Raw genomic sequence first — 26,322 nt, forward strand, 5'->3', positions numbered from 1 at the left:
CAAGTACAGATATAATGTCTCCTTTTTCTGTGGGTTTTGCAGATACTCAAATTCTTACCTGTCTTCCTTCTCCCAGCTAAAGGTTCTGGACACGCATTTCAGAATATGAACAGCACATTCCCTTGCTACTCTGTCAATACTTTGGCAATATATCCATAGGAATATCTCTAAGGGTCTCCCACAAGTGTTTTACCTTCCTCCTACAGCCCTAAAAAAGCAGAGGAAAGAGCTGCAGCATTTGCTTCTGGTATGTAGAAATCTCTCAGGCTCTACCACCTTGAGGGGGTGCAGAAGATAAGAATGAAGTCCAGAAACACTCACACCCCATCAGTTTGTTTCAGTACCTTTGCCTGTAAAACTCAGACTAAGTCTTCTGGAACTGTCCTTTATAAAGGAACAAGCCTGAAGTCCATGGGAGAGAGGCATTCACGTCTGGACAAACCCCAAACTTCTCCTTTTGGCCAAGGACAAAAAAAATCCTCCACCGGGCTATTTTACAACCACTTGGAAAGGGAGACTTTCCACATCCAGAAAGTTTAATTTTGAGTAACACAGAATACTAGCCCTAGTTCTGCAGCAAGCTCATTCATGAGGCAAAAGTATGAGGCTGCTGAACTACACGGGACATTGTTTGCAACTCCCAATAAAAAGTTTCAGGTTGTGTTGTTCAGAATGACTCCAAAAAGCCGGTTTTCCAAGAAAAGCAGACACTTGGAGCTATTCTTCAGGGACATCTTTTTCCACTGAAAAGGCAGAGAAGAACTGATCCAAAGCAAAAGTACAGACCACCACCAGACCCTTGCCCTGTAGTTCATGAAGGCCACTTAGGGCTTCTCCAGGACCCCACAGCAGTTCTCATCCCGAGGCACTGCGCTGACTTGCACACACAACACAAGGAACATTTGCTGTATTGAAGTTTTCAGCTTCACAAACACCTGTGACAGACCTTATGGTGTGGCCCAGGCTGCTGCTGGCCATTACAACACTCTTCTACATCCACCCCCGAGTTATTTGGGGTGGCAGAATGGTTGTGTCTGTTCCCACTCACTCAAAGCTGACATCTCACCGTTGTTACTACTCCTGCAGGCAGTGGAGGGGAAGCAACAGCAGTGACAAGGAGAACAATCAAAAAACAAGGAGTTTCATAAGTCAGAGAACCAGCAAAGCATGATTTCCTCTGGGTACATGTCTTACAGTTGGATTCTTTCTTTGTCTACTACGGTGACAGATCCAAGTGAAGCTTTTTCTCCGAGGTGAGAATCACAGTCACAGGGATTCCCCGATGCCTAAGGAGGTGGGGGCTCATTCATCTTACAGCCTCTCCTCAGCTGAGCTCAAGCAGCATTGGGGAGGCTCTGGAACAAAATCAGCTCAGTGACACTTCATTCCCAGTTACTGAGAACAACCTCACCCGTCACCGCGTCTCCCAGGAAATCACGGCGTGTTCATCAGAGGCAGATGGAAAATGCCTGGGATAGGGAGCCAATAGTGCCAGGAGGGGTGAGGATGTGGTGTCCTCCTGCAGGACAACTGCCCAGACAGCCAGGAGGAGCAACCACCTCACACCTGTCTCCACTCCAGCCCTTTGGGTCCTCACCCCAAAACTGACCATCACGTTCTGCCCCTACATCTGCTCTTTGCAGCCTCAAAGAGGCATCAGATCCTTAAACAGATTATCCCACACCAGTTAATCCCAGCAGTCCCACAGGCTACCAGCAGTTGCCATGACCAGTTTGAAACAGGTACTTGTTTAGACCTTCTCTAGATTTTAATTCTCTAATTTTTTTTTTGTTATTTATGCCAAGAAAAGCTGCCCATCTGAATAGTCTTATCTGGACTTTTGTTCTTCCGAAGCGAAGGAGGACAATACAAACAGAAAAATAACAGGAAGCTAAAAGGTCCTGTCAAATTCTGCTCGATAGATCACTTTTTATTTAAATTGTGACAATGGCTGTCACAGTCTGAATAGGCCTGTACATCAAATAAACCACATCATTCTCCAAAAAACAGGCAACAGAATATGTAAAGCCTAGGAGTAGAAGGAAGAAGAAAAGAAAAAATACGCATTATCCCCAACCAGGTCTTTAGACTTAATAATGACTAGAGGTGGGAAGTTACCTTTATTTAAGTAAACCAAAGGCTGCTTACAATCACTTACAGAGGCTCCACTTAATTCATGCACAAGTAATGGCAGCAGGAGGGTGGAGAAAATCCCTTTGTACATCTGGTTTCAATGAATGAGTTGTTGTTTTTACAAATGGATACACTTATTTTCTGGCTATTAAAGAGCATCATACATTCTTATCTCTTAGTTTAACCCAACTAAGAGTTTTGCTCTCTTGACTTATGCATGACAAACTGATCTCTAATGCATTTCTCAACCTCTGCACAGCACAAAGCACCCCACTTTTATGAACTGATTTCATCGGTTCGCAAAACTGAGACAGCTGGTTTTTCTCAACTGTCATCTCCTCCCAAAACTTACAAATCAGCCCATACTCCTTCTGGCTTGGGTCTGAATAGAGCCTGCAACTGGAACCCAGCCAACCCCAAATCCAGTTCCTTCCTTCCTGCCTTCATGCCCAGAGGTGAAAGAGCAAATCACTTTTGCCTCAGAGATCTGCCTACCCTTTAGCAAAGTATTATTTTACAACTGTTCTCTCTGTGCTGAGAGATTTCCAGTAGGCAAAGCCATAACATAAACCAGGCTCCTCCAAGGAGTTTAAGGTGCAAAACAGCAATATCTGACCAGAGGCCAATTCCTGATTTGAAAGTCACATTGCACATAATAAACTAGGAGATTGCACTCAGCTTGACTTAGATCCCGCTAATCATTTAAACCCCAGCTTTGCTTACAGAGGGAATTGTATTTTTTGTAGTCTTCCTGCATCCTTACATGGAAAGGATTTCTTTTGCTGTATTACACCAGTCTCTGCACACTGGAAACTCAAAACTTGCCATAAAACTCAATGTATGGCACTCCAGTACTGCAGCTGGAAGTGGGATTGTGCAACCCAAGAGATAAGGCACAGCTGAGCCAGCAATGGAACTGCAGCATTTTGTGCTCAAACACTGGAAGTAAGGCACAAAACACAAGTCAAAAGTTAAAGCTCTTCTGCTCTGACAGCAAGCAGCCTGTGAAAATACTGAAAATACAGCTTATTTATCTTTCATAGGCAAAAGGAAGAACATACCCAGAACATACCCTGCCTTTAAATGAGTGCAGGAATTCACTACCAAAAAAGGTTAGTTAAGAAAGTACTTGTGAAAATTATGAAAATTGTTCCATTTGCTTCATTTGCTGGTAGTTTTTTGGCAAAGTCCACCGAGGTATTGACAGCACATTTAATTAAACCTTCTGGCAGAGCTGGATGAGGGAACACTCTTAGGAGGGAAGAAATCCTCTGTTTCCACTGCAGTCCTGCAGCAAAGCACTGCAACCTCTCCCAGCACACATTGGTTGTTCTGGAATGGGACTTCATGCCCACAGCCCAGGACAAAAGGCCACACACTAAAATCTAAAATCATGAATCAAAACTCACTTCCTGATGCACTGGGAAACTACTCCAGCAAATTTTAAGATTCAGAAGGCAATTCCAAGTGGGTATTACACATCTGTTAGCAGAAAGGTTAGGGCAAGCACAAGGTAATGAATCCCATCTAGTCTGAGAGATTTCTCTTCAACATCAAAATGATTTTTAATCCAAGTATTGAGCTGCACAGTATTTGCTCTCAGAGGTCAAACACGGACTAGGAGGAAGGCAAGTTGGAAGTACAGTAACACTTTGGTTTATTAATCAGTGTTCCATAAAACCCCACAGTCACTCTGCAAGGTACTGAACCTGCCACAGGATGTGCCTGGAAGCAGGAACCACGGAGCTCCTGGGATCTGTCAACAGCTCAGCCTTTCCTGTCAAAGGAGGACATACACACACTGCTCCTGTTTCAAAGGCTGTGGCTCCACCATCCCTAAATCAGACACCAACAATCATGCTGCTGCACGTGAAGAAATACAGCTGTGCTTATATCAAAGTTTCAGCCCATTAACTTCTGTGTCCAGACTAAACAGTGCTTTCACTCTTCCTCAGGGCACGTGCTGGAGGGTTTGCACATTTGGTCTCCAGTTTATTTGTAATACCCAAGCAGAGATTTAAGCTTTTACAGCTTCAATTTGTTTACTTTCATACAGTGACTAATTGTCTTCACAGTCAGTACCACTTTGCCTTCATCCATGAAATTCCCATGTCCTAAGAGGATACACCTCCTAAGTTTGAAGCCTACCTGTTGGTTGAGGCATGACTAAAGCCATCCAGTTTGAAGAATAAAATTGTTTCATGACAGTTTATGAACTTACTGGATTCAAAAAGACAGCACACGTTCGTGGGTGAAGAGTAATTTGAAAGCCTACTAAGCACATCACTACAGTTCAATAAGTGTTTCAATAAGTTAAAAAAAAAAACATTTATCAGAGAGAAGGACTCTGCCAACACTACTTTGTCCTCAATTCCTTGAATGTAAAGAGAGTAAAAAGAGAATTTTGCAACAGCAGGGATCAGTTAATATTACAATACTCAAGGAGACAACCATAATGCTTCTTGGCTTTCTCCTTTTAACCTACTATGGGCCAGCTGTTTCTTATTTTTTCCTGCCTGTCCCCATTCCTTGGGACAATTTGCAGCACAGCAAACTAACATTTTACAGTAGTATTTGTCTCACTGACTGCTTGCACCTCTGTTAAATACAATTAGTTGCTGCACAGCAGTGTAGCTATATCACAGTTAACATAACCAATAAATATGACACAAGAACATTAGGTCTTTATTGACAAACACTTAGTGAGGACACATTCCTCATTCCCTAGCACAGGAAGCCACCTTATACATAGATTAGGAACAGTCCACATCTACTTCACCCTCCTTGAAGCACCCAAGTTGTATCTACAGTGAGGTCACTATGCCTAAGTCCAGTATTAAAAATTATACTGTTAAATGAGGAAAAAACCCATCTAAAGCAAATTACCTCCAGAAGTACAAAACAGAGCCTGCCTGCTTTCCCTCCCTGCAGGAAGAACAAACTGTTATTGAGAGAGCAGCAATGCCTGATAGGTCCTTCAGCCATCAGCACCTTCCTATCACACCTCATCAAACAGAGCTCATCTCCAAACCACTTTGCTTCTAATACAAGGAACTCTCCAGCATTGGAGGTGTTATCTGTATCCATTTGCACAACTGCTGTTCATAATACCTTTCAGCCAGATGACATTTCTGTTGTGGAACAGAGGAAAGCTTTTAGCTGAATTACTCTATCTGCACCATGAGCCAACAGCTGCTGTACCACTCAGCTGCACAGGTGCTTCCCAGTGACCTCCCAGGGCTTCCAACACTGGGATATGAAGAACTGCACAAAACTTCATTGCAAGATAGCTGATACTTGCTGTTTTCAGGAACAGAGGTTACACTAGTCACAAAATGTAATTGCAGAAGCATTGTCTAAGCGTGTAGACAATGCAAGTCCAGTGTCACCTTGTTCACACACCACTCACAGCCCAATCACACTAAAACCCCGTGTCCTCCTGCCCCACAGCCCCTCAGGAAAACATCTTCAAAGACTGAATATTTATATTACAACTGCTGTAGCTTCACTTGTCTCCTGCAAGGACTGTCTTCTTGTATCCTGAGCTCTGTTAGCTCCAGACAGTGCTGTTCGTGTTTCTTAGTCAAACCTAAAGAAGGCTTAGTCTGAGTGCTGAACTCCCAGCACCACAATGCCTACTCAGACATCAAGAAAACCCTACAAACAGTTTACTCCCTGCTGTCCTTCCCTGGTCTGTCTTTGGTTTTCAATCCCATAACCAGAAGGGCCCCATTATACAGCCATCAACACCACAGAGACCCAGCCAGAGAGTTATCTGCAAAGAGGTGACATGACAAGGTTAAATGCACATCTGGCCATCCAGGGAGGACGCAGGATGCTGCACCAGAGCTGAAGGGCTGGGGCAGTGCTGCCCCACTCCTGCCCTGCCCTCAGAGCACACTAATCCAGTGCCTTGGAACCCCCACTGCTCCTCACTGTACTCCTTGTTTAACACGAGGACCGAGACTATTCCAGGCGACCGAGTAATAGGATTTAAACAGTCTAATCCCAGCTGTTACTTACAGTTTGTCACACAAGTCACGAACTGGTCCCCCAAAGTACGTGAATGTCACTGTGAACTCAAGCCCCAGGACTGACCTGCATAAAGCTACACCAGGAGATGGCTAAGAAAAACCCATGATGCCAAAATAAGAGGCATAAAACTCTGAACTGCATCTTGTCAAGAAGGAAAAAGGGCATCTAAAGAAAAAGCAAGGCCCCTTCAACATGGTATTAGAATATGCACGTGACAAGTGAAAAATGCAAGGGCACCACAAGTGATGTCTTTATAAAACAAACAAAATGAGCAGCTTTGCCTTTAGAAGTCTCTGGAAGCAAGCATGCTTTCCATGCCAGCATTCCCATCCCTGTCCCTCAGAGTTCAAACACAAGTCACATGCAAGGTTTTCAGTGGCGACCTTGGGACAGAGCAAGAATAAACACAAGGATTTCTGTTGGTAAAAGGAAAAGCATCCTCAACACAAATGAGATTTAGGGTATCAAACAGTACAAGTGAAAAAGGATTTGACAGCACAAAGTACACTGGAAACCAGCTAGAGATCCTGCTGGGAGCTCAGACCAAATCCTCCTCTGCTTTACTTGCCTTGCTGACCACAGGACAAATAAGCCACAAGTGTGACAGTGCAGAATAACCAGACACAACTCTAGATCACATCATGAGAAGCATTTCTACTAAACAAAAAGTAGAACTGCAAGTAAAAACCTAGAGGAGTCATCTTTGGAAGGTTTCATACCTCTATCAGCCAAAGCCACCCAGGACAAACTCAGAGCCAAAGCACGTGCAGACAACACCAACAGGAAATACAACACAAGACAAGCCTCCCTAAACAGCAGGTGCCTACAGGCACCTCTGTAGTATTTTGCAAACAGCTGTAAAACTTCTCTGCTGGCACTTTGAACTTGTGAACAAACCCTACACCTTCAGCAAGGCACCCAGGCTCAGAGCTGTACCACACTCACACACCTCCCCGTTAGCTGAGAGTACAGGAGAAGGTTGTATCTTCTCAAAACTGCACTGATACCTGTTATCACCACTGAGCAAGTTAGAGAGCAGCATTAGCTCCACAATAAATGGGAATAAACCAGCCATAACTTGGTTTTGAACTGGATAATAAAAAGTTCCTGAATTCTTAGGGAAAATCTGTTCCCAAGCAACCTTGTAATCACAGTTGTAAAACAGCTTGTTGTTAAGAAGGAGCGTGAAATAGCTTAAGGAAGATACTGCTTTCAGCAACAAAAAACAAATCTCAGCAGCCTAGAAAGTCATTTCTAGGTTTATACGCATATTTTAAAGCAGAGCCAAGTGGACTTTCCACAGTATTTACCCACTTATAAATTTCAGCTGAAAATGGAAAACTATGAATCCCTGATTCTGCCACGATGGGAAAGGAGCAGCTACTTGGTTCTACACAACAACTGCATCAAAGGCAACAAAGTCTTACATTTCTCAGACTTGTTTACTCAGAGTAAACTGTCTGTTTTCCATATATTAAGAAAAAAATCCCCTTAGTCTTCCATTTCCACATGTGTGACCTCCTGCCTGTACACACCAAGGGGATTAGTTTAACTTCCAGAAGGCACTCAGTTTCCTTTTTAGAACAAACATTAAACATGCAGATGTTTGATGCTCTGATTTGCTTCAACAAATATAGATTTTAGCTTCTGGAGTCTGACGTTTCTGCTCTCTTGATTCTACATGGGTACTGAGATGCTGTGAATAAAGCCTACAGCTGGATACAAATCTGCACTCAGAGAAAGTCAAAAGTACTCCAAGGAATAGGAGAGTTGCAGAAAACCAACTTGAGTATGTTTTCTTTCTCAGCTTAAAAAAAGCAAAACCTTTGCTCTATCCAGCCATGCACAAGCTTTCACTGAAAAATCCACAAATCTTTCCTCAAATATAATCCTTTCTGCTATGTTTTTCTACACTGCAGTTAATGTTCTATTCAGACACAATACTTCTGGTGTTTGATTAATCTACTTGCAAGTTCTGAACTGCCCCTGACCACACAGTCTCAATGTGCAGCATGTAAGACCCACCATAAACTGAGCACAAGGCATAAAGGTCTCCAAGAAGCCATTGCCAATATCAAATAATAATAAAAAAATCCATTTCTCCAGAACAGCAGCAACTGCTGGAGCCAGTGATTCTCCAAGAGAATCTTGACCTTGAAGGTATTTAACGGGTGTCTCCCCTTATCTCTACAGCTGCTCCTTTAAATGAAACTAAAGTACATTTTTAAATAAGGCTTAAAAGCAGAACCTGAGTCACCCAAGCAGCTTCACCAATATACCCACACCATTAAGTGCATAAAAATTTAAAAATCGTTAAGCAAAGCCTCAGCTTGCTATCAGGCAACAAATCCATCCATGTGCAAACTAGGACCCCAATTTAATTCCACAGCCAGGATCCCTCTGCCTTCAGTTCATAAGAAGCAGCAAAGAGCTGTCAAGGACAAGCAGAGACACCACATTATGTCTGCATTTGTCAACACCACTGCAAAGCTGCATCAGCTTCCTCGTGAACTGCACAGCAAAAGAGCAACAACAGTTACCTGAAAAGCCAAACAGGTAAGTTTAAAAAAAATGGAAATGTGCTTATGAACAGAAAACTCTTCAGAAACTTTGTTTACCCTGTCAGGGAGGTAATGGTGAAGGAGTAACTTCAATCAGTCAGAAAAGCCACTACTAGAAACAGGAATTTAGTAATTCAGGTCCTTTCAGGTTAACACAGAATGACTGTTTCAAATCTAAAATTGCTTCAAGTATAAAGTGGTCCATCCATCAGAACAGCTTCCCAAAAATTACCACAGAATTTATCACTGTAAACACAGGTGAGAATTTTCATAGAATCCCTGAATGGGTTGGGTTGGAACATTGGGACATTAAAGAGCATCCAGTTCCAACTCCCCTGCCATGGGCAGGGACATCTTCCACTAGACCAGATGGCTCCAAGCTCCAACCTTTTATTCTGCTTTTCTCAAAAGGTTAAATTTAAGCAGAACTACAGCCTGTTTATTTGAGGTTGTTCAACAGTCCACATTAAACAAAACTCACATAATTCACAGCAGCTCCTTTGGGCCTGAGGCCTCCCAGTTTACCAATTCATTTATTTTAATGGTTGACAACGGAAAATTTACATACAAAATGTTGACAGCAATCCCAAAGTGACCACTGTAACAACACTAAGGGACAGCTTTTAGAATTTTGTCTAGTTAGATAAAAAAAAGTATTATATATTGCAAAACCCATTAAGCCTGTAAGACAGAGGGCTCCTCAGCTGAGGATGCATCAGGCTGCACCTCCTTGCTAATGAGCAGCAAACAGAAATCTTTGATTAGTAAGGAACATTCCATTTATGTGCACACAGCTATTAGAACCCCCATCCAAACCCCTCAAAACTGGCTGCAATACAACAGTCAAAATATCCAATGTCAGGTACGAAATCTTTCAGTGCTGGAGAACTCAGCCATTGGCAAACACTCATGTCTTTGGTGTTCCTCCTTCAACTTACATCTTTTTAATCAAGTGAGTTTTCTGTGAGGCCACAGCTGCCCACGGACATCACCCAGTCCCAAAGGAAGGGGGATTTAAGGGCACCAGGCCACTGACACCTGCCTTCAGTGACAGCACCTTCTGCACCAGGGACCAGCTTCCACACAGGAACAAAGCCAGGCCTGAAGGACACGTGGAATAAAGTCATCATAGCACAGTTCAGAGCTGGGGACAAAGGGGCACCGGGAGGAAGGGGACAGGACACACCTCAAGAAGTCAACAAGATACCAGACAAGTCAAACAAAAGCTACTGACAAACAATGCACTGACACTGAGACACTGTTCAGGTACTTGTTACCGCATTCAGCATCTCCTCAGCTCCCTCCAGCCACGCGTTCCAAGAAATACATAATGAGCCATTACTTTGACAGGACTTCAAACAAAGCTGCCTTTTTTTTTTCTCCCCCCCCCCAAAAAAAAAATTAGAATATGAATGCTTCTGCTCCACCAAGAAATCCAGAGCCTTTTGTGAGCAGATGATGCTACGAGCAGATGTACTACAAGCAGATTCACAATCGAGCAGATGATCTCTTCTTTACCAGCCATCTTGACCTGCCTGGCTCGATTTACATAAACTGTGTCTATTCACTACAACATTGATTATGTAAAACTCGGCAAAATCTTGACCAAACACGCAGCGCCACATCACTGGAGGGGCAGACACGCAACGCGCTGCTGGGAGAAGGTTGTTGGAAATGTGTTTGCAGCAAGGACCGGCGTGAAACGCCCTGGGCTTCACTTGGGCTCACGTTAAGGTGCAGACGAGCAATCACAACTATTGCGAGACAACACAGCAACGTGTCCTGGTGGGAGAACCACCTACTGCCAAAAAAAAAAGCCAAAAACGCCTCCCCCCTTGATTTAAAGGTCAACAACCTCGCTTTAATACTGCTGAGACAGAGTAAGAGCAAAAGATAAAGGGAAAGTTTTGTCATCTTAAAAACAGGACTCTCAGCAGCTTGCCAGGTGTGCCAATTCCTTTGTTCGTCACCCTTTTCACCACCTAATTTAAAAGTCTCGCAGCTCGAGACACAAGTTATTCATCAACATCACAATCAAGGCTTTTTTCAGAAAAACAACAACCCACACAGTGTCTCAAAACAGCTTTTTTTCCCCCCCTCCTCTTTTCAAATCTAGCTGCGAGGCTGCGCTATCAATTTTAATCAGGCAGTTGTAAGAGGAGCTGCTTCGCCTCTGCCAGTCCCCAGGTCTCGGTTTCACTACGGGGAGGAGAGCAGACTTACACTGTCTTATTTAAATCAAGCTCCAGATTACAAGATTTTAATACAAAACAGGTATTAAGAGGTTTTTTTAGCGCGCCGAACAGATGCTTAAGCCGTTCCAAGAGTTCCTAGTCACAAATGTTGAGTCACCAAAGAGAGAGAGATACGTTTGCATTATTTATGGCACTACAGACAACATTCAAGATATCTCCGATAGGACACGCACTAATCAGCTCCTGAAGTGGCAAATGGATCTTAAATCCCAAGTCTTCGGTTCAAAAATGAAAAAAATACCGTTCCCGAAGTCATGGAATTTCCTGGACTGCTTCCATCATGTCTCCCTATTCCCACATCCCGGCTCCCAAGCACGTTGTGCGAGCAGTGACAGCAAATGCCCCATTGTTTCAGCGCAGTGACCAGAGAGACTCAGCTCCCCGTTCACAGACTTCTTGTTCCCGACTGCACTGCAGGGACAGGAGGGTCTGTTTGCTTTTCCAGGACATGTTACACCTCAGGAGATGTAACCTCAGCAGTTCCACAGAACAGCTGAAACACAAACACGACCTAAACTCAGCCATATGAAGTTTATTTAAATTTCACTGGCATGTTTCAACACACACAGTGAAGATCAAGACCCCGGGAGAACCGATAAGCAGAGATCAATGGGTTCCCATATTAAAGGCAGAGCACACCAGACTTTGCCAGGTTAAGATCAGAGCCAAAACATTTCATACTTCTGTACTTTCAACTGCTGCTAAAAATAGTAGGGCAACAGAAAGGAAAATGCTTCCAGCTGTGCACAAAGAGCCTCTGCAGCACAACATCAATTTATGCACTCTAATTTAATTAAAGATTCAGCATTATACTATGACTTTATTGTCAGAGACAGTGTTGCACAGCTGAGCTCACCCCTCCATTTCCACAGCCGAAACACTAAGAACATTTCTTTATTAAATTTAGTGCGATATGGTTATTTCTCACGAATCGAGTGACTTAAATTCAAGGATTTCGAGTACCAGCTACGCCACGTTCATGGGAGCAGCTGTATTTTATTCCCCGGTAACTGCATCTTGACCCAGTCTCGTGACAGGAAACATTCAGCATCCCTTAAGGAAAAAAAGGTGCACTGCTGGATACGAGTACCTATCCTGGGCTGCTCTTTCCCAAACAGTTGTTCCGCAGAGGTGAACGCAGCTCTTTTTGAAACGACTCGACCAAAACAAAACAAAAATCCCTAAGAAGCCAGAACAGGGTTTCCCACGACCTTGCAGCAAACATGTACCAGATTCTGGGGGGGGGGGGCGAGGGGGGAAGGCTGAGGTTGTTCTGCCTCCACGGCTGGCTCGAAACCTCTCTGCTGTGTTTATGTATAAAAATTATCCCATTAACCATACGTTTCCACGCGTTAAAGTATCAGAATTAAGATTCTCTTCTAAGGGTTCAGAAGGGCTCTCAGCCAGCGCGGCTTAGACGCTTCTCCCTCATCTGCTTCCGCGGCGCTCGGCGAGCTATAACAGCGGGGCAACAGCGTAATGCCAAGCGGATTACTTTAAGATCCATATCAAGCCGAGAAAATAAACATTTCCACTACGAATCTGAATATAAGCACTTCACCCTCCTCCTCCTCCTCCCCCCCCGCCTCTCCCCCTCGTTCCAAAGTCATCTCTCCCCTGCCATCTGCAAGGAGGACGCCGTCTCCCGGAGCCGGGCGAGCTCACACGGCGGCAGCGCCGGGGAGAGGGGGGGTGTCTGTGTGTCTTAACGCGGAGCCCCGCACCAAGTTTCTTCTTCTTCTTCTTCTTCCCCAGACCCGCCGCGACATCCCCCCCCCCCCCTCCCCGGGAGCCGCCGGTCCCCGCTCCGCCCGTTCCGCCCTCGGGCACCGGGACCGGCAACGGCCGCGCCGCGCGCTGCCCTCGGGCACCGGGACACCCCCTTCTCTCCTCGGGCACCGCGAGTCCCCCTCAATCCCCCCGCGATCCCCTCAGCAGCCTGGACCCCCCCCCTTCATCCCTCCCCGATCCCCTTAGGCACTGGGATCCCCCCCCTCCTCTGACCGCTCCCCGCACACAGCGGGACCCCCCTCGCCCCCCAACGGCGGCTCCGCGCGCTCGGGCGGTGGGAAGGCGGGAATCACCCCCTCGTTCCCACCCCCCGCCACCCTTCCACCTCCGAGCGCTCCCTCACAGCGCCGAGACACCCGAGGGGAAAGAGCGGGGGGGAGACACTGAGAGAAAAGAGGGGGGGAAGCCCCCGCCGCTCCCCCCGCCCCGGGACCGCCGCGCTCGCCCCTCCATCCCCCCCCCGCTCCCGCAACCCCGGCTCCCCTGCCCAGCGCTCACCCCAGCACCACCAGCTCCCCGTACTTGACGGGCTCCTTGTTCAGCGCGCACAGCTCCTCCTGGCTGGGCGAAAACATGGGGCCGCCGCCGCTGCGGTCGCACCGACGGCCGCCCCCCCACCGCGCGTCGCGTTTCGCGTCCCGTCCAGGCAGCCGCCGCCGCCGCGGGGCCGCGTCCCGAGCGGGCTCCGCTCCGCTCTGCGCCCGCGGCCGCCAGCAACGGCCACTACACCGCGGGGGGGACGGGGGCGGGGCCAGCGCGGGCACGGACCAACCCGCCGCGCCGGGGGAGGCGGGGGGGGCACGGGGAGTGGCCCCGCCCTCCTCACGCCTATTAATGGCCGGTGGAGGGGGCGGAGCGAACCACGCGGAGCACCGCCCCCTTCCCGCGCGCCTCCCCCCCCCTCGGCACAGCGAGCGGTGGTACGGCCCGGCCGTGTTATGTAAACATAGAGTAAAGGGGACCCGGCCGCTCTTAAAGGGGCCGCGCACCCGCGGGACCGGCGGGACCGGGGGCTCTGATCACCGACGGAGGATGGAGGGGGTTCTAGGTCACCTCACGATGTGTTCCACATCACCTGTGACGTTCCACATCACCTGGGGGTGTCCAGATCCCAGGGGTGTCTCCAGCCCCCCCACCTAACCCGGGTTTAGGTCACCTGCGGGCTGGGTCTCTTCTCGTCTGTGCCGCGGGTTCTACATCAGCTCCCCGCGCCTTTGGAGATCTGTGGTGCTCTGGGTTCCCCCGGGGAGCTCCTGGGTCACCTCCTGCCCCAGCGGGAGGGGGCTCGGACCATCCCCATCTCCTGTGCCTTCCCTGTGGTCTCCAGCAATGGGGCACCATCAGCTTCTGCACTTGTGGCTGGGGAAGGGCCACTACCCTGTCTCCCATCCCTGGATGTGGCAGGACCCACAGAGCCCACCTTCCAACCCCTTCTGTCCACTGTCTCCTTCTGGGGGTACAGAAATGCCCCCACTCCCTTTGTTCTTCAGTGGTCTTGAAGGTTCTTTCCAACCCAAACCGTTCTATGATTTCCAAGGATTTTCTCCCCCCAGTGTCTCCCCCAGCACTCCCTTCTCTCCTCCTTTGTCCTCTGTACCAGACTAAAGCCCCAAACCAACAAAGATTGGCTTGACATTGATCAAAGTCGAGGATAGAAATCCTCTTTAGCCAGTATTGGGGGTCTCCAAGCCACTAACAAAGACAAAAGTAATCTCAGCATCCACCACGCTGCTCCTGGCCTTTCCCAAGGAGCATTGTCTGAGCTGGCACAGTCAGACCCAGGATCAAGTCCCATTCCTCCTGCTGAAAGCTTTCCCTCCGCTCGAAATTGTATTTAGCTATTAATTTTCCCCAGTAATGTTATTTTTCTGTCGTTCTGGTGAAGAGGTGAAATGGAAAAACCCAACCAATCTCGCAGGGCCACACGATGGAGATCTTCCCAGGGGCTGTGTGAAGAAGACAAGATTTTATTAAAGACAGGGACCTGAATTATTGCAGATTTATCTTCTTTATTGCTCTAACAAAATAGAAAAGAAAGCCGGGCTGTAAGTCACTGTCAGAGAACACAAATACATCCCCGAAAACAGTGTGAAAAACAAACCTCCTGGCTGCATCCTCTTCGACTTCTCCATTTCTCCCCTGAAAGCAAGACCTTCAGAGTAGCTTGGCCTTCACGTGGCATAAACAAACTTCCAATACTGTTCCAAAAACTGCTCCCAAACAGCTCAGCTGGGCTTCCATAAGTCAAACGTGGCTGGATTTGGAGCATCTTCTGCTGCTCCCCCGGCCCCGTGTGGGGATGGAGGGATGAGGAAGGACCTGGAAGATCTGATTTTGCTTCTCTCTCCCACTTTTTCATTTTTTTAACATTGAGCTTTTTGTAGAAGAGGGGAAAGCTGCACAGAATTTTACACACCAAGTTCACAACCACAAGGTTCTGCACCCTTTGGCCAAAGCTACTTTTTTCTGCACACAAACCAGTATGTTTGCTGTCATTAAACACAGAAATGCAGAAATTATTAAATACAGCAAATGCACTGGTTTGCTTTGCTGAAAAAAAAGATAAATTCCGAAAATGTGCTCGTTTGCAATCTGAGGAAAAAAATTAAATAGGGAAGATGCTCTTCTTTGCATTGCTGAAAAATAAATGTGCAGGGAAAAGAGCCCAGCGGGATTCACTGGGGAATATTTGCATCTGATTTATTCATAGGAGGTGGATGAGCTGTGCTGGGATAAGGAGTCACACACCTGTCATGTACCTGTGGTGGGAGACTGTGAAATAACCCCTGAGCCTGGGCTGATCCACTGTTTTTTTCCTTGGAAAAGTGCTTCATTTGTTCATGCCCAACCCCTTCGTTCTGTACCTCCCCACGAGGTGTTTTAGGCTGACAAGTGAAGAGGGAAGATGAGCCCCACAAGGTGTTTTAAGGACTTCTGGTCTTTTCCTCCCAAATCGTAGCTTTTCTCATTTCAATTCCAACAGGACCAATTGCTCCCAGCGCTGGAAACATGCTTTTAATTGTTTGATTTTTAAATTTTTTAAATTTTTGGCTGATGAAGCAGAGCCAGGAGGAGGGAGCAGCTTTGCTGAACGTTGCACAGCTCACTGACCCACACAGACCACAGCCCCAAATCCCAGCACTGCTATTCCCTCCAGCTCCAAACATTCCTTTTGCAACTGGTGCGAGCAACACTTGGCTGGCATTTTTCCCCAACCCCATTGAAATAATTGAGAAATATCCCCACAGCTGCATTCTGCTGTTTTTCAGCTCAAAGTATCTTGTGCTTTCGGATTCAGGATGGCTCAGCGTGGCTTTTGAGGGCTGTGAAGGGAGGTTTGGTAGTTTTCCACTGGAAGTGAGAATCACAGATAGCTTGGATCACCTTCCAAGCAGCATCAGTGCTGTGAGAGGGAGTTTGCTCCCAGGTTTAGCAGGAGCAGCTGCCTGGATGGATGGAGGGCTGTCCAGCCAAGCCAGACGAACATTAAAATCAATGTTTGGAAAAAAATCCCAAACATGAAGAAACAGTGCATGCCCATTTATTTTTAAAATGTAATAAAAAGTTATTTTAAATGCAGGAAGATTAATAAGGCTCTAATTCAGCAAAGTACTTCCAGATGTGCTGGACTCCGGGTGTACTTCAGTGCCTTTATGAATCAGGGCTTAAGGAAGGGGCTTAAAATGCAGAGAACGTATTGAAAGAGGGTTTTAAACTAAAAGAGGGCAGGTTGAGATTGGATTTTGGGAAGAGGGTGGTGAGGCCCTGGCACAGGTTGCCCAGAGAAGTTGTGGCTGCCCCATCCCTGGAAGTGTTCAAGGCCAGGTTGGACAGGGCTTGGAGCAACTTGGGATAGTGGAAGGTGTCCCTGCCCATGGCAGGGGGTTGGAACTGGATGATCTTTAAAGTCCCTTCCAACCCAAACCATTCTGGGATTCTATGGGCCTTAATAGCCCCTGAATCACACCTGCAGCTTCCACTGCACATGGAACTCGTGTGGATCAGCACAGAAATAGGGATAAATGTTTCCATTCCCAGCCCTGTATTATTGCTGTTCATAGAAAGGTTTCCAGGAGTGGGATCAAGTCTGTGTTCAGCCATTGGTGTGGATGGTTGGAAAGTTGATCTCTGGGGTTGCAGCAGCCTGGATTTGGTACTCCAGGAGGGGAATAAACCCCAGGAAAGGAGCAAAACTGTCTCAGCTCCAAGGTTAGGATTAAGGGGGTATGACCTGGGTGAGTGCAAACCTTTCTGGTTGGAAAGTCTCCAGCTGGCAGGTGAGTGAGGCTCTCGAGCAGCCACTGAGTGGAAACAGCAGAAGAAAGAGCTGTGTTTTAAAAAAAAAAAAAAAAAGCTGTTTTAAAATTAGATTTGATAAATAAACTACAGGAAAAATAAGATGTGATTGCTCATAATAATATGTGTAGGGACCCTCTCAGTCCTGTGTTTCAGAGGTTCAGTGCCTAAAATAGATCAGACTGAAAGAGATTTGCTTTTTCTTACACCATTTGGGAATCATTTGAACCTCCTGTTGCCTAATTTTCCACCATGGAGTATGATTGTCTTGATTCCCAGTAACATCTAAAATTTAGAAAGGAGAATTGCATTAAAAAATAAGTGGAAGAGCTAAAAGCATAAAATACTTCCAAATACCCCAGTAGCAGCTTAAAGATATGGTACAGGCTCCAGCTTAACACATAACACTCCTTAATAAAGACCCTAAAGGATTTTTTAAAAACAAAGAAGTTAAGCAGCAGAGTGAGGAAGGGTATTAGGAACAAAAAAGATAGCTGTCAAAAATGAGGAAAATAGAATATAGCATAAACACTGGCAAATATAAAACCACAATAAGGCAAGTGGAAAGAATATTGCAGAGCAGTTTGCCAGAGGCATAAAAAAAGCACATAAAAACACAGAAGAGACAGAAAGTCAACCAGGGACTCACTGGGACCAGCAAAGAGTGAAAGTGAGGAAGAAGTTTTGGGTGAAATAAAATGCTGGTGGCTCAATAAATGAGCTCCACATGTGTCTGCACCAGGAGCTGGAGGTGGAGATTCCCACAACAAAACCCTCATTATCTGCAATGACTCTGATAAGCTTCTTAAATACAAGTGTCACCAAAAAAGATTTTGGAATAAACAGGTAAATTTAAATTGAGAGAGGAGCAAATTTCCAGGGTGAGATGTCACTGGCCCGAGTCTTGGAAAGAGATTCAGATATATTAATAATTGTATCTGTATAATTATATTTTACAAAACATTGTATTTGTATAAATATATTATTATCTATTTGTATAATTATATAAAGGATTGTATTTGTCTGCAGGATGAGAAATAACAAACTTGCCACTGAAGAAACAAGTCTAAGAGCTTCAACTTTAAGACTTTGAGTGTAAAATACAATCAAGTTCAGGTAAATATGGATCCCTGGAATGCACTGGGAAGATCTGATACAGCAGGGAAAGTGCAATAGGAGGCTTTTGCAGAAAGAAGCCAAAGTTTATAACACATTCACACCCCCTGAAGCAGTCAATGAATACCTTGGAGAAGGTGATTGCATGTGTATCACATTTCTGGGGTTCAGGAAAGCTTTGCCACTGTAAGAGCTGTCAAAGAGATAAAAGTAGCATGAGATAAAGAGAGGCCTTCATGGATTAGCAGCTGAGTGCAAGAGAAACCAAAGGCTAGAGGTAAGTTCTCATTTTCACAGCGGGGAGAGGCTGTTGCTGGGGGTTTTGTGGTGTCGTGGAGCCCTGGCCAGGCTGCTGAATTCTAATGGGAAAGTTTGCTGACTAGCCAAAAATTTTAAGCTGACTGCAAGGACCCAGCAAGAAAATGTCCAAGTACATACAAGATGACCTTAGCCATATCTGTCTAATGGCTGGCTCTAATTGAGCCATTATCCTTCCAGAAAGGCATCCTGAGGTTTCACAGGCACTATAGGTCCTTCTCTTCAAAGATCAGCTCAGAGAACAATCTAAGTGTAAAACACAAGTAAAATGTGCCAAGATGTTTCTGTGTGTCTTTTCCAGCAACATGAGTTATCCCAGATGGATGGTCTGTATCGCTTTTTCTATGCCCCATACCTCACCCACCTTCCCTGGAACACCAGCACTTTGCACTCACTTCACAGCTTGATTCCTGAAGGACTTGTGAGAGCTAAGGGGGAATAAACACCTTTTGTATGTGTCTGCCAAAATCAGAAGCACTGGCATCCCAAACCTCAGTGTTGCCTTTATTGCACTCTTCCCAGGAGGATCCAGGTCCATCCACAGTTCCAACCCCTGCCAGGGTCCTGCAGCCCACAGCCAAGTCCCCTCTCAAATCACCATATCCCTCTTTGCAGATTCCTCTCTCCTGCCCCAGTTGCTCATCTGGGAATGGAATTTCTCTCCCCAAGGCTCATCCCTTTTTCCTCATAAATTTTGTCTCCATTTGAAAGTTAACACTAACACAGTGGTGGGAGGCAGAGGATGGGGACAATTTCAGTAATTTACTTACACCTAATTTAGGGGAAATCCTGTTAGTCTGACCTTTATTCCAGCAGACAAAGCTGATGAGACTGATTCCCCGGGCTTGGACCACATTATCTCACTACAGGAACTATCCATGGCAGTGATGGTCCCCATCCCCCAGGAGAGCAGCTCTGAGAGCAGATGGCTGGGTCCCCATCCACAAAGAGATATCCAGCCATCCCATAAATCAACCAGACTTCCCCCAGTCAAACATAATGAAAACACCCAAATCACTGCAGGATATGAAAGGAGCTCTGATTTCTGAGCACTGAAGCTCTGGAAAAGCCCCGGTCCCTGGTCTCAGCCTGGCTCTGGTGTGAAAGGCTCCCATGGCAAGGGCTTGTCACTTTGTCTCTTAATTGCACCAGTCCCTGAAAGCCTCCTCTAGCTGCTGGCATCACACAACCAATATTTATTAACAATGGATTCCACTTTTTAGGGAATGCTCGAGGAACTTCAGGATGATGGGAGTCCCACTGTTTGAGCAGCGCGAACCTCAGTCCCAAAACATCCCCAATTTGCAGGCGCCAAAATATTTCACCCACCAGCAAAGCGTGAACACCCACAAAGCCACTTAAATTCAAACATCACTTTCACATCTCTCCACTACAGAGAATGAAATTTTGGAAATTATTGCATAATAGAAGTGAGGGATGGTCCCCTGGCTCCCATTCAAGCAGCAGATAATCAGCAGGTTACAGAAACTTCTCCCACGTCTCCAGCATGATCCAGCCTGTGCTGTTCCCAAGCAGGATTCAGCTCCATGGCCAAAAGTCAGTGGAGGCCCATCACCTTGTCTCCCCAAATTCCTCATCACTGCCTTTTGCAATCTTTGCAGGACTGATACATATGATTTTGGAAGAGAAGGAAAACGCTGTTTTGCCAAGGACTGTGGGATTTCGGTGTGACCTTGTGTTCTTTTAGGAGGTTTTTTACAATGAGGGTGGTGGAACACTGAACAGGTTGACCAGAGAGGTGGTAGATGACCCATCACTGGAAACATTCAAGACCAGGTTGGACAGGGCTCTGGGCAACCCAATCTAATTGAAAATGTCATGCTTATTGCAGGGGGGTTGGATAGGTGACCTTTAAACCTCCCTCCAAACCCAAACTACTCTATGATTCTATTCTGTGATTCTGGTCTGTGGTTAATAACAGCTTGGGAGTTCAGACTTCAGGGTCAGCAGGACCTGGCAATTCATTAGTTTGTTCCTCTTCTTGGGGTAAGAAGGTGCCAGGTCATATCTGGATAAGTTAAAAGCACCATTTGGCTTCCAAAGTATACACACACCAGTAAAGCCTTATAACCACCTCCTAGCATTTGACATTCTTTTCACTGCTATAATTTACTAAATGCATTGCCAGGTGCTCCTGGCAGCTTTCCAGGCTGCCTTCAGCCAGAATATGGATAAACTCAGGAAAAAAAAAAAAGAGAAAAAAAAAAAAGGCTGTTGCTGCCCCTGAAACCTTGAAATCTGAGCAAGAGGAAAAAAATGGGGGGGGGGGGAAGGGAAAGCCACAACAAAAACCAGCGACCACCATCCGTGCACAGATGTCAGCAGGATGTAGCAAAAGGAGCAACATCCTGTGACATCCTGTTAAATGAACGTGCAACGGCAGCTCCCGAAATCCCTAAAATCCCGAGCGCTGCCTTCCTGCCGGGCCGTGGGAGCATTTGCTTTATAGATGGTTTCAGATGGTCACTTCTCCTCCGCCTGCTCGCTCTGGGTAATTAGTAAGTCGTTATCTCTGCGAGCTGAAAGGCTCTCTATTGTCTGGATCGGCTGAGATTCCCGTCCCGTTGTCATTCTTATGGGCTCTTTAGCAGATGGACTGGCTCAAACTGTATTTCACAGCAATAAGGTAATGGCTGAGAAACACAGTTCTGGTGGGCCCCTCATTGCTGCTGGAATCGTTAGGAGATGGAGAAGGCTTGTACCTCATCAGATAATGTCTTTCCTTAACAAAGGAGCCGAGTTATCTTGGAAGAGGTTGAGAGCTCTCTGCTTTTTTGGACAGGGAAAAGGCACTCATGCTGCTGAGTTATGTTAAAGGAGGCAAGATTTTGCGTGGAAACACGAGGAGAATCTACGAAAAGATTGTGAGGCATTTTTTTGAACAGAAAGAGCACGCACATACCTGCTGTTGCCATTAAGAGAGAAGATGAATGAGGAAAGCCTTTGAGCTGAAAGAAAATCAACATGAATTCATTGCTAAGGGTTAGGTATCATGTATATAGTGTACATCCAACTCCAGCAACAGAAAATGCATTATTGAAGGAATAGAAAGGACAGGAAACCACTTGCTAATAAAAATCATCATCTGCCTTCTGGAATGAAGGACTCCTTGGTTCAGATGTTTTAGTCAAATCAAAGCGTCCGGGAAAGCAAATGCAACCTTATAAATCCACATCTGGAACTGTAGAGCTGGTGGCAAAATCACAGGATCACAGAATGGTTTGGGTTGGAAGGGACATTAAAGATCACCCAGTTCCACCCCCTGCCATGGGCAGGGACACCTTCCACTATCCCAGGTTGCTCTAAGCCCCATCCAACCTGGCCTTGAACACTTCCAGGGATTTGGGGCAGCCACAGCTTCTCTGGGCAACCTGTGCCAGGGCCTCACGACCCTCATTGACTCCATAGGTGAGGTTTAGGGTCTTACAACTCCAGTTCTCCACAGGGTGAAAGCAGAGCAAGGTGGTCCAGTGACCACATTCACCCCCCCTGCCAAGCTAGATCGTACAACAAACATCCCAAAGAGACCCATCCCATGTTCTTCTCCGTGGGCTGTTCAACCCACTGGTGTCCAGGCACATGGTGAAGCCCATGGTAGGAACACGCTGACATCTTTATGAGGAAGAACAGGCTGTGACAGCCCTGCGCGAGAGCGGGAAGTTATCCTGGGTTTTGTTCGCCTGGTTTTCAGGAACAGATGGGAACGGAGCCATAGGAAGCCTCCTCGTTCAAGAGCTGGCCCAACTTGCAGCTCATTAGCGAGGCCCTACACAGCTAAACCCTCTGCTTGTCCCATCTGCAGCAGCCAAGGCCTCGGTGACCTCAACCCCCCCACCTGGGACCCCTAACCCTGCCACGGCCGCTTATAAATCTTTACATTTGAGACGCCCGCGGCCGATCGATGATTCCAGGATGCAAATGGAGCACATGGAGGCTATAGCAAGCAGCACAAAGGCAGAAGCCACGGGCCATTTCCATGATCAGAAAGAGAAAGAGTTGCTAATTATGCAAAGGTCGTTGACTGAGCGTGGTGCTACATTTAAATATTTCAGCGTGTCCTTGCCTGGGTCCCCTCAGAAATGTTGTGTAAATGCTCCTCTGTTTTGGGGGAGATAAAAAAACACAGAAAAAGTGCAGATGTCTCTGTTTCATGCCACATGAGAACTTTAAAGCAGGCTCAAGCATCTTGGGGGCTTTGGGTTTCTCTTTTTTTTTCCTCCCTGTAGTTATTTTTTCGTGCTCTGACTCCTGGTTACTCCACACAGTTTCCAGTTTCTACCTCCCAAAATTTGCATCATCCCTGTGCCTCACTGATGGATGCAGCAATGGCAGCTTGGTGCTGCAGGGTGTCACCTCCACCCCAGCCACCCTGTCACCTCCTCTGTGCCCACAGGGCTTGGCTGACACGGTCAAGGCGAAGGAGACAAAGTTTGACTCTTGTTTTTTTCCCCTCCTCCTCTTTGCAAATGTGTAACAGTGAGAAGGGACATTGTCCTCAGGTCCGTGGGAAGCACAAAGCGATGGCTGTGCTGACCTCCTTATAAAAATTCAAGCCTGTCCTCATTTTCCCTGGAGGTTTTGGTGGCTTGCACACACGTATCTTTGTCCTCCTCCCCTCATCCCCAGTGCTGGCCAGTCCAACAGCCCAGCCCTGCTGCCCACACCAGCAAATCCTGACATACCCAGTCAAAAATTTGACAATTAAGGACAAATTTTGAAAGTTCTTCCTTGGAAGAAAACCTTGCTTTTATTTCCAGGGATGCTGCCAGTTCAGTTCAACAAATCTCAGTTGCCAGCTCTGACAACTCAGCTTTTCCCAAAATCAAGCCCTTGAAGCCTCTCTGGCCAGTCCCTCACCACTGCAGGCAAAGGGAAGGGTGGGATGCTGGATGTGTAATTTAGAGATTCTCACTTAAATATATTCTCTGTGACCACTGAGGTCCCTGGCTGGAGTCTGTGATTTTTAAAAAGGATTAGTGCTGTGGGAGCCTTCATCCAGATGCCCCCCAAAGAGGTTTTGACCTGGTTGTGTGCTGAGTACTTTGCCCTCCTAAACCTACTGCTTCAAATCCCTATTGCTTTTCTATTTCCAACCCCATTGGTTTGGGTTTTTTAACCCCTTTCAGGCATTTAAATACTGAGTTCACTACTGGTATTAAAATTTTTTTAAAGAGCTCTTGATCTAGCAACCTGACACATAATTTTTTACATATTATATTTATATAGATATAAAATATTGTATACTTTTATATTTATTGTAATGCTTATATATTATTTTTTATTGGGAAGATGGATGCCCACAGTCACACAGAGTAATTCATGTTCATGGAAAAGATTGAGCTTCATGATAGGATGTGTATTCACCTCTTCTATCTCCCAGAGCATTTTTGTATTGATGCAGGGTCATTCTGCTCTGCTCCTCTCTGAAAATTTGGGAGTGAAAAGTTACAATGTGGGTAAATACGTGGGATGCTCTGGGCTTCTTCCCTTAGCCACAAGCAGGATTAAGGCCAAAGAGCTCCTTCCTGCCAAAAACAGGGAGAATAATCCTGTCATAAGCCATTAATATGGAGCTGCATTGGCCCTTGGCAGCAAACCACCAAACCCACAACGTTGTGTTTAATTTGCTGTTAGAGGACAGACTGAATCTTCTTCACTCCATTATACCGAGATGATATTTCAGCACCAAGCCCTGGAAAGAAGCCACTGCTCAGCTCTCCATGACTCCACATCTCCATCCCATCCACTGCTGCTCTAAAGGAATTTTCAGGAGCTCCTGTTTGCTGGGATGGCCCACGTGCAATAGATCCCAGGGTTTTCCATTCACACCATGGGAAGCAGAAGGTGTTTCATCCCCCACCTCCACCCCACCAGCCCCAAGAGCCAGTCAAGCCCTGGTACCCATTTTGGTCCCATGTGCACGCCAAAGTAGCAAGAGCAAGCAGGAACAACCACATTTTTGCCCCAGAACAAGAGCCAGATTGGATTTTTGACTTTCCACAGGGTTTCTTCCTTCCTTTCCCTTCCCACCCCAGCCCACATGTCCTTATGCGAGCTGGGCTCCCTGACAGTGCTGGGCCTTGACTGGTGACTTCCTGCCTTCCCTGGCTTCCCACTGGACACAAAGCCTTCCCCCATCATCCAGGATGTTGTTTTCTATTTTTACTCAAATCCCTTTAACTTTTTGACATTTTTATGGCAGCAGCCTGGAGGAAACAGATTATCCCACCAGTGGTACTCTGTGGCTCCAGTCCTTGGTTAAGAAGATAAAACTACTTCTTTTCAGGGTTCATCACATTCCTGAACTGCCTGTAACTTCTGACTCACAAAATAGGGAATAAAATGCCTGTAAGTTTTGTTCCATAAAATTTTATGATTAGTCATCATATTCTTCATGTAGATGGGGAACAATGAGCAAGGAACATCCCTCGTTTTAATACAGACAGCCTGGGAGACAACTTTTATCTCAGCTCCTTGAATATTTGTTGGCTTCTTTAAGTCCCATCAGAGCTTGGAAGCTGTTGGGGACATGAAAAACGGGGCACAAGGATGCACTGAGGTCTTTTACAAACTGCAGTCACTGACGCAGGGACCACTGCTGGTATTTTGTCATAGAATAACAGAATGGTTTGGCTTGGAAGGAACCTTAAGGATCATCTCATTCCAAACCCCTGTCATGGGCAGGGACACTTTCCACTAGACCAGGTCACTCCAAGCCCCATCCAAGCTGGCCTTGAACACTTCCAGGGATGGGGCAGCCACAGCTTCTCTGGGTGACCTGTTCCAACCTTGGCCTCTCTCGTGCAGAATCTGAGCTTGATATTTATTTCTTTTGGTTCTGTAACAGCAGGGCCTAATCCTGCTTTTATTTTTTGCCTATATTTTCTGCCAAACACACTTGCTGTAAGGTCCCACTTTTCCTTTGTTTCCAGCACCTGGAGATGTGCAGAACAACCACTGCCTTAGGAATATTTTGAAGCAAGGAGAGGAGAAACTCCGGAGCGGCTCCAGGGAGAACGCTCCCACGTTCCTGAGATTCCTCTTCCAACGCTCCACAGACAGACTCACGGTTTTATTTGCAAAAACTGGGAAAGCTTCCAAATCCCAGCCTGTAAAGCCTTTCACGAAAAAGAAATAACAAAGCAGCAGAGGAAAATCACGTTTTTCCCCGCTGTGGAGCGGGAAACCTTCGCAAGCAGCGAAGCCCCTGGAGCTGTGCCCCTGTGAAGGACAACATGCTGAGAGTGTTCACCGCTGATGTGACGCCCAGGAAGCGTGTGGGGCCCAAGATTTCAACTTGCAAGCACAGCTCTGGGTTGTGTCTCCAAGGATAACGCGCTCTTCGCCCGCAGGAAAATCCGAGGCAGGAATAAACAAGGTTTGCTGGGAGCCCTTACAAAGCAGGGTCCCTCAGTAGAGCTTTTGCACTGTTTTTGCTGTGGTGGAGCCTCCAGTGTGGAGCAGTTGTTCAATCCCATATACCTGGATGACAGTCTCTTGGATTTTCCCCCGTTTTCCCAGCAAGTAGGAAAACTAAAAGAAGAGAAAAGAGGTGTTTCTGCTGGACAAGGGTAGGACACAGGTAACCCCTCACGCCTGCAACCAAGCCAATGTGGGCAAGCACGTCCACGCAGGGCTTGATGCCATGATGCCAACACTCTGACTGATGTGAGCAGCAGTGGAGGAACCTCTGTTAGTGGCGTAAATTTGCAACATGGGCTCGGGGTTTTGTAGCAGAGATTTGACTTCTGCTCCCTATTATCCTGCTGGAGCTCAGAAAAACCACTGACCTTGAG

At 46.5% G+C, this 26,322-nt stretch overlaps 1 protein-coding gene across 1 annotated transcript in view; it reads right to left on the reverse strand.

Annotated features, from left to right (window-relative positions):
• The window catches only part of PELI2 (pellino E3 ubiquitin protein ligase family member 2), a 70,827-nt gene extending 57,362 nt beyond the window's left edge, over positions 1-13,465 (reverse strand). The window contains exon 1 of the mRNA XM_064659552.1: positions 13,274-13,465. Coding sequence (XP_064515622.1) covers positions 13,274-13,350 — 77 coding nt within the window. The 5' untranslated portion in view covers positions 13,351-13,465. The remainder of the gene's footprint in view (positions 1-13,273) is intronic.
• Between the last annotated feature and the right edge of the window lie 12,857 nt (positions 13,466-26,322).

This window comes from Pseudopipra pipra, chromosome 6 (genome assembly GCF_036250125.1).
Source record: "Pseudopipra pipra isolate bDixPip1 chromosome 6, bDixPip1.hap1, whole genome shotgun sequence".
Lineage (NCBI taxonomy): Eukaryota > Metazoa > Chordata > Aves > Passeriformes > Pipridae > Pseudopipra > Pseudopipra pipra.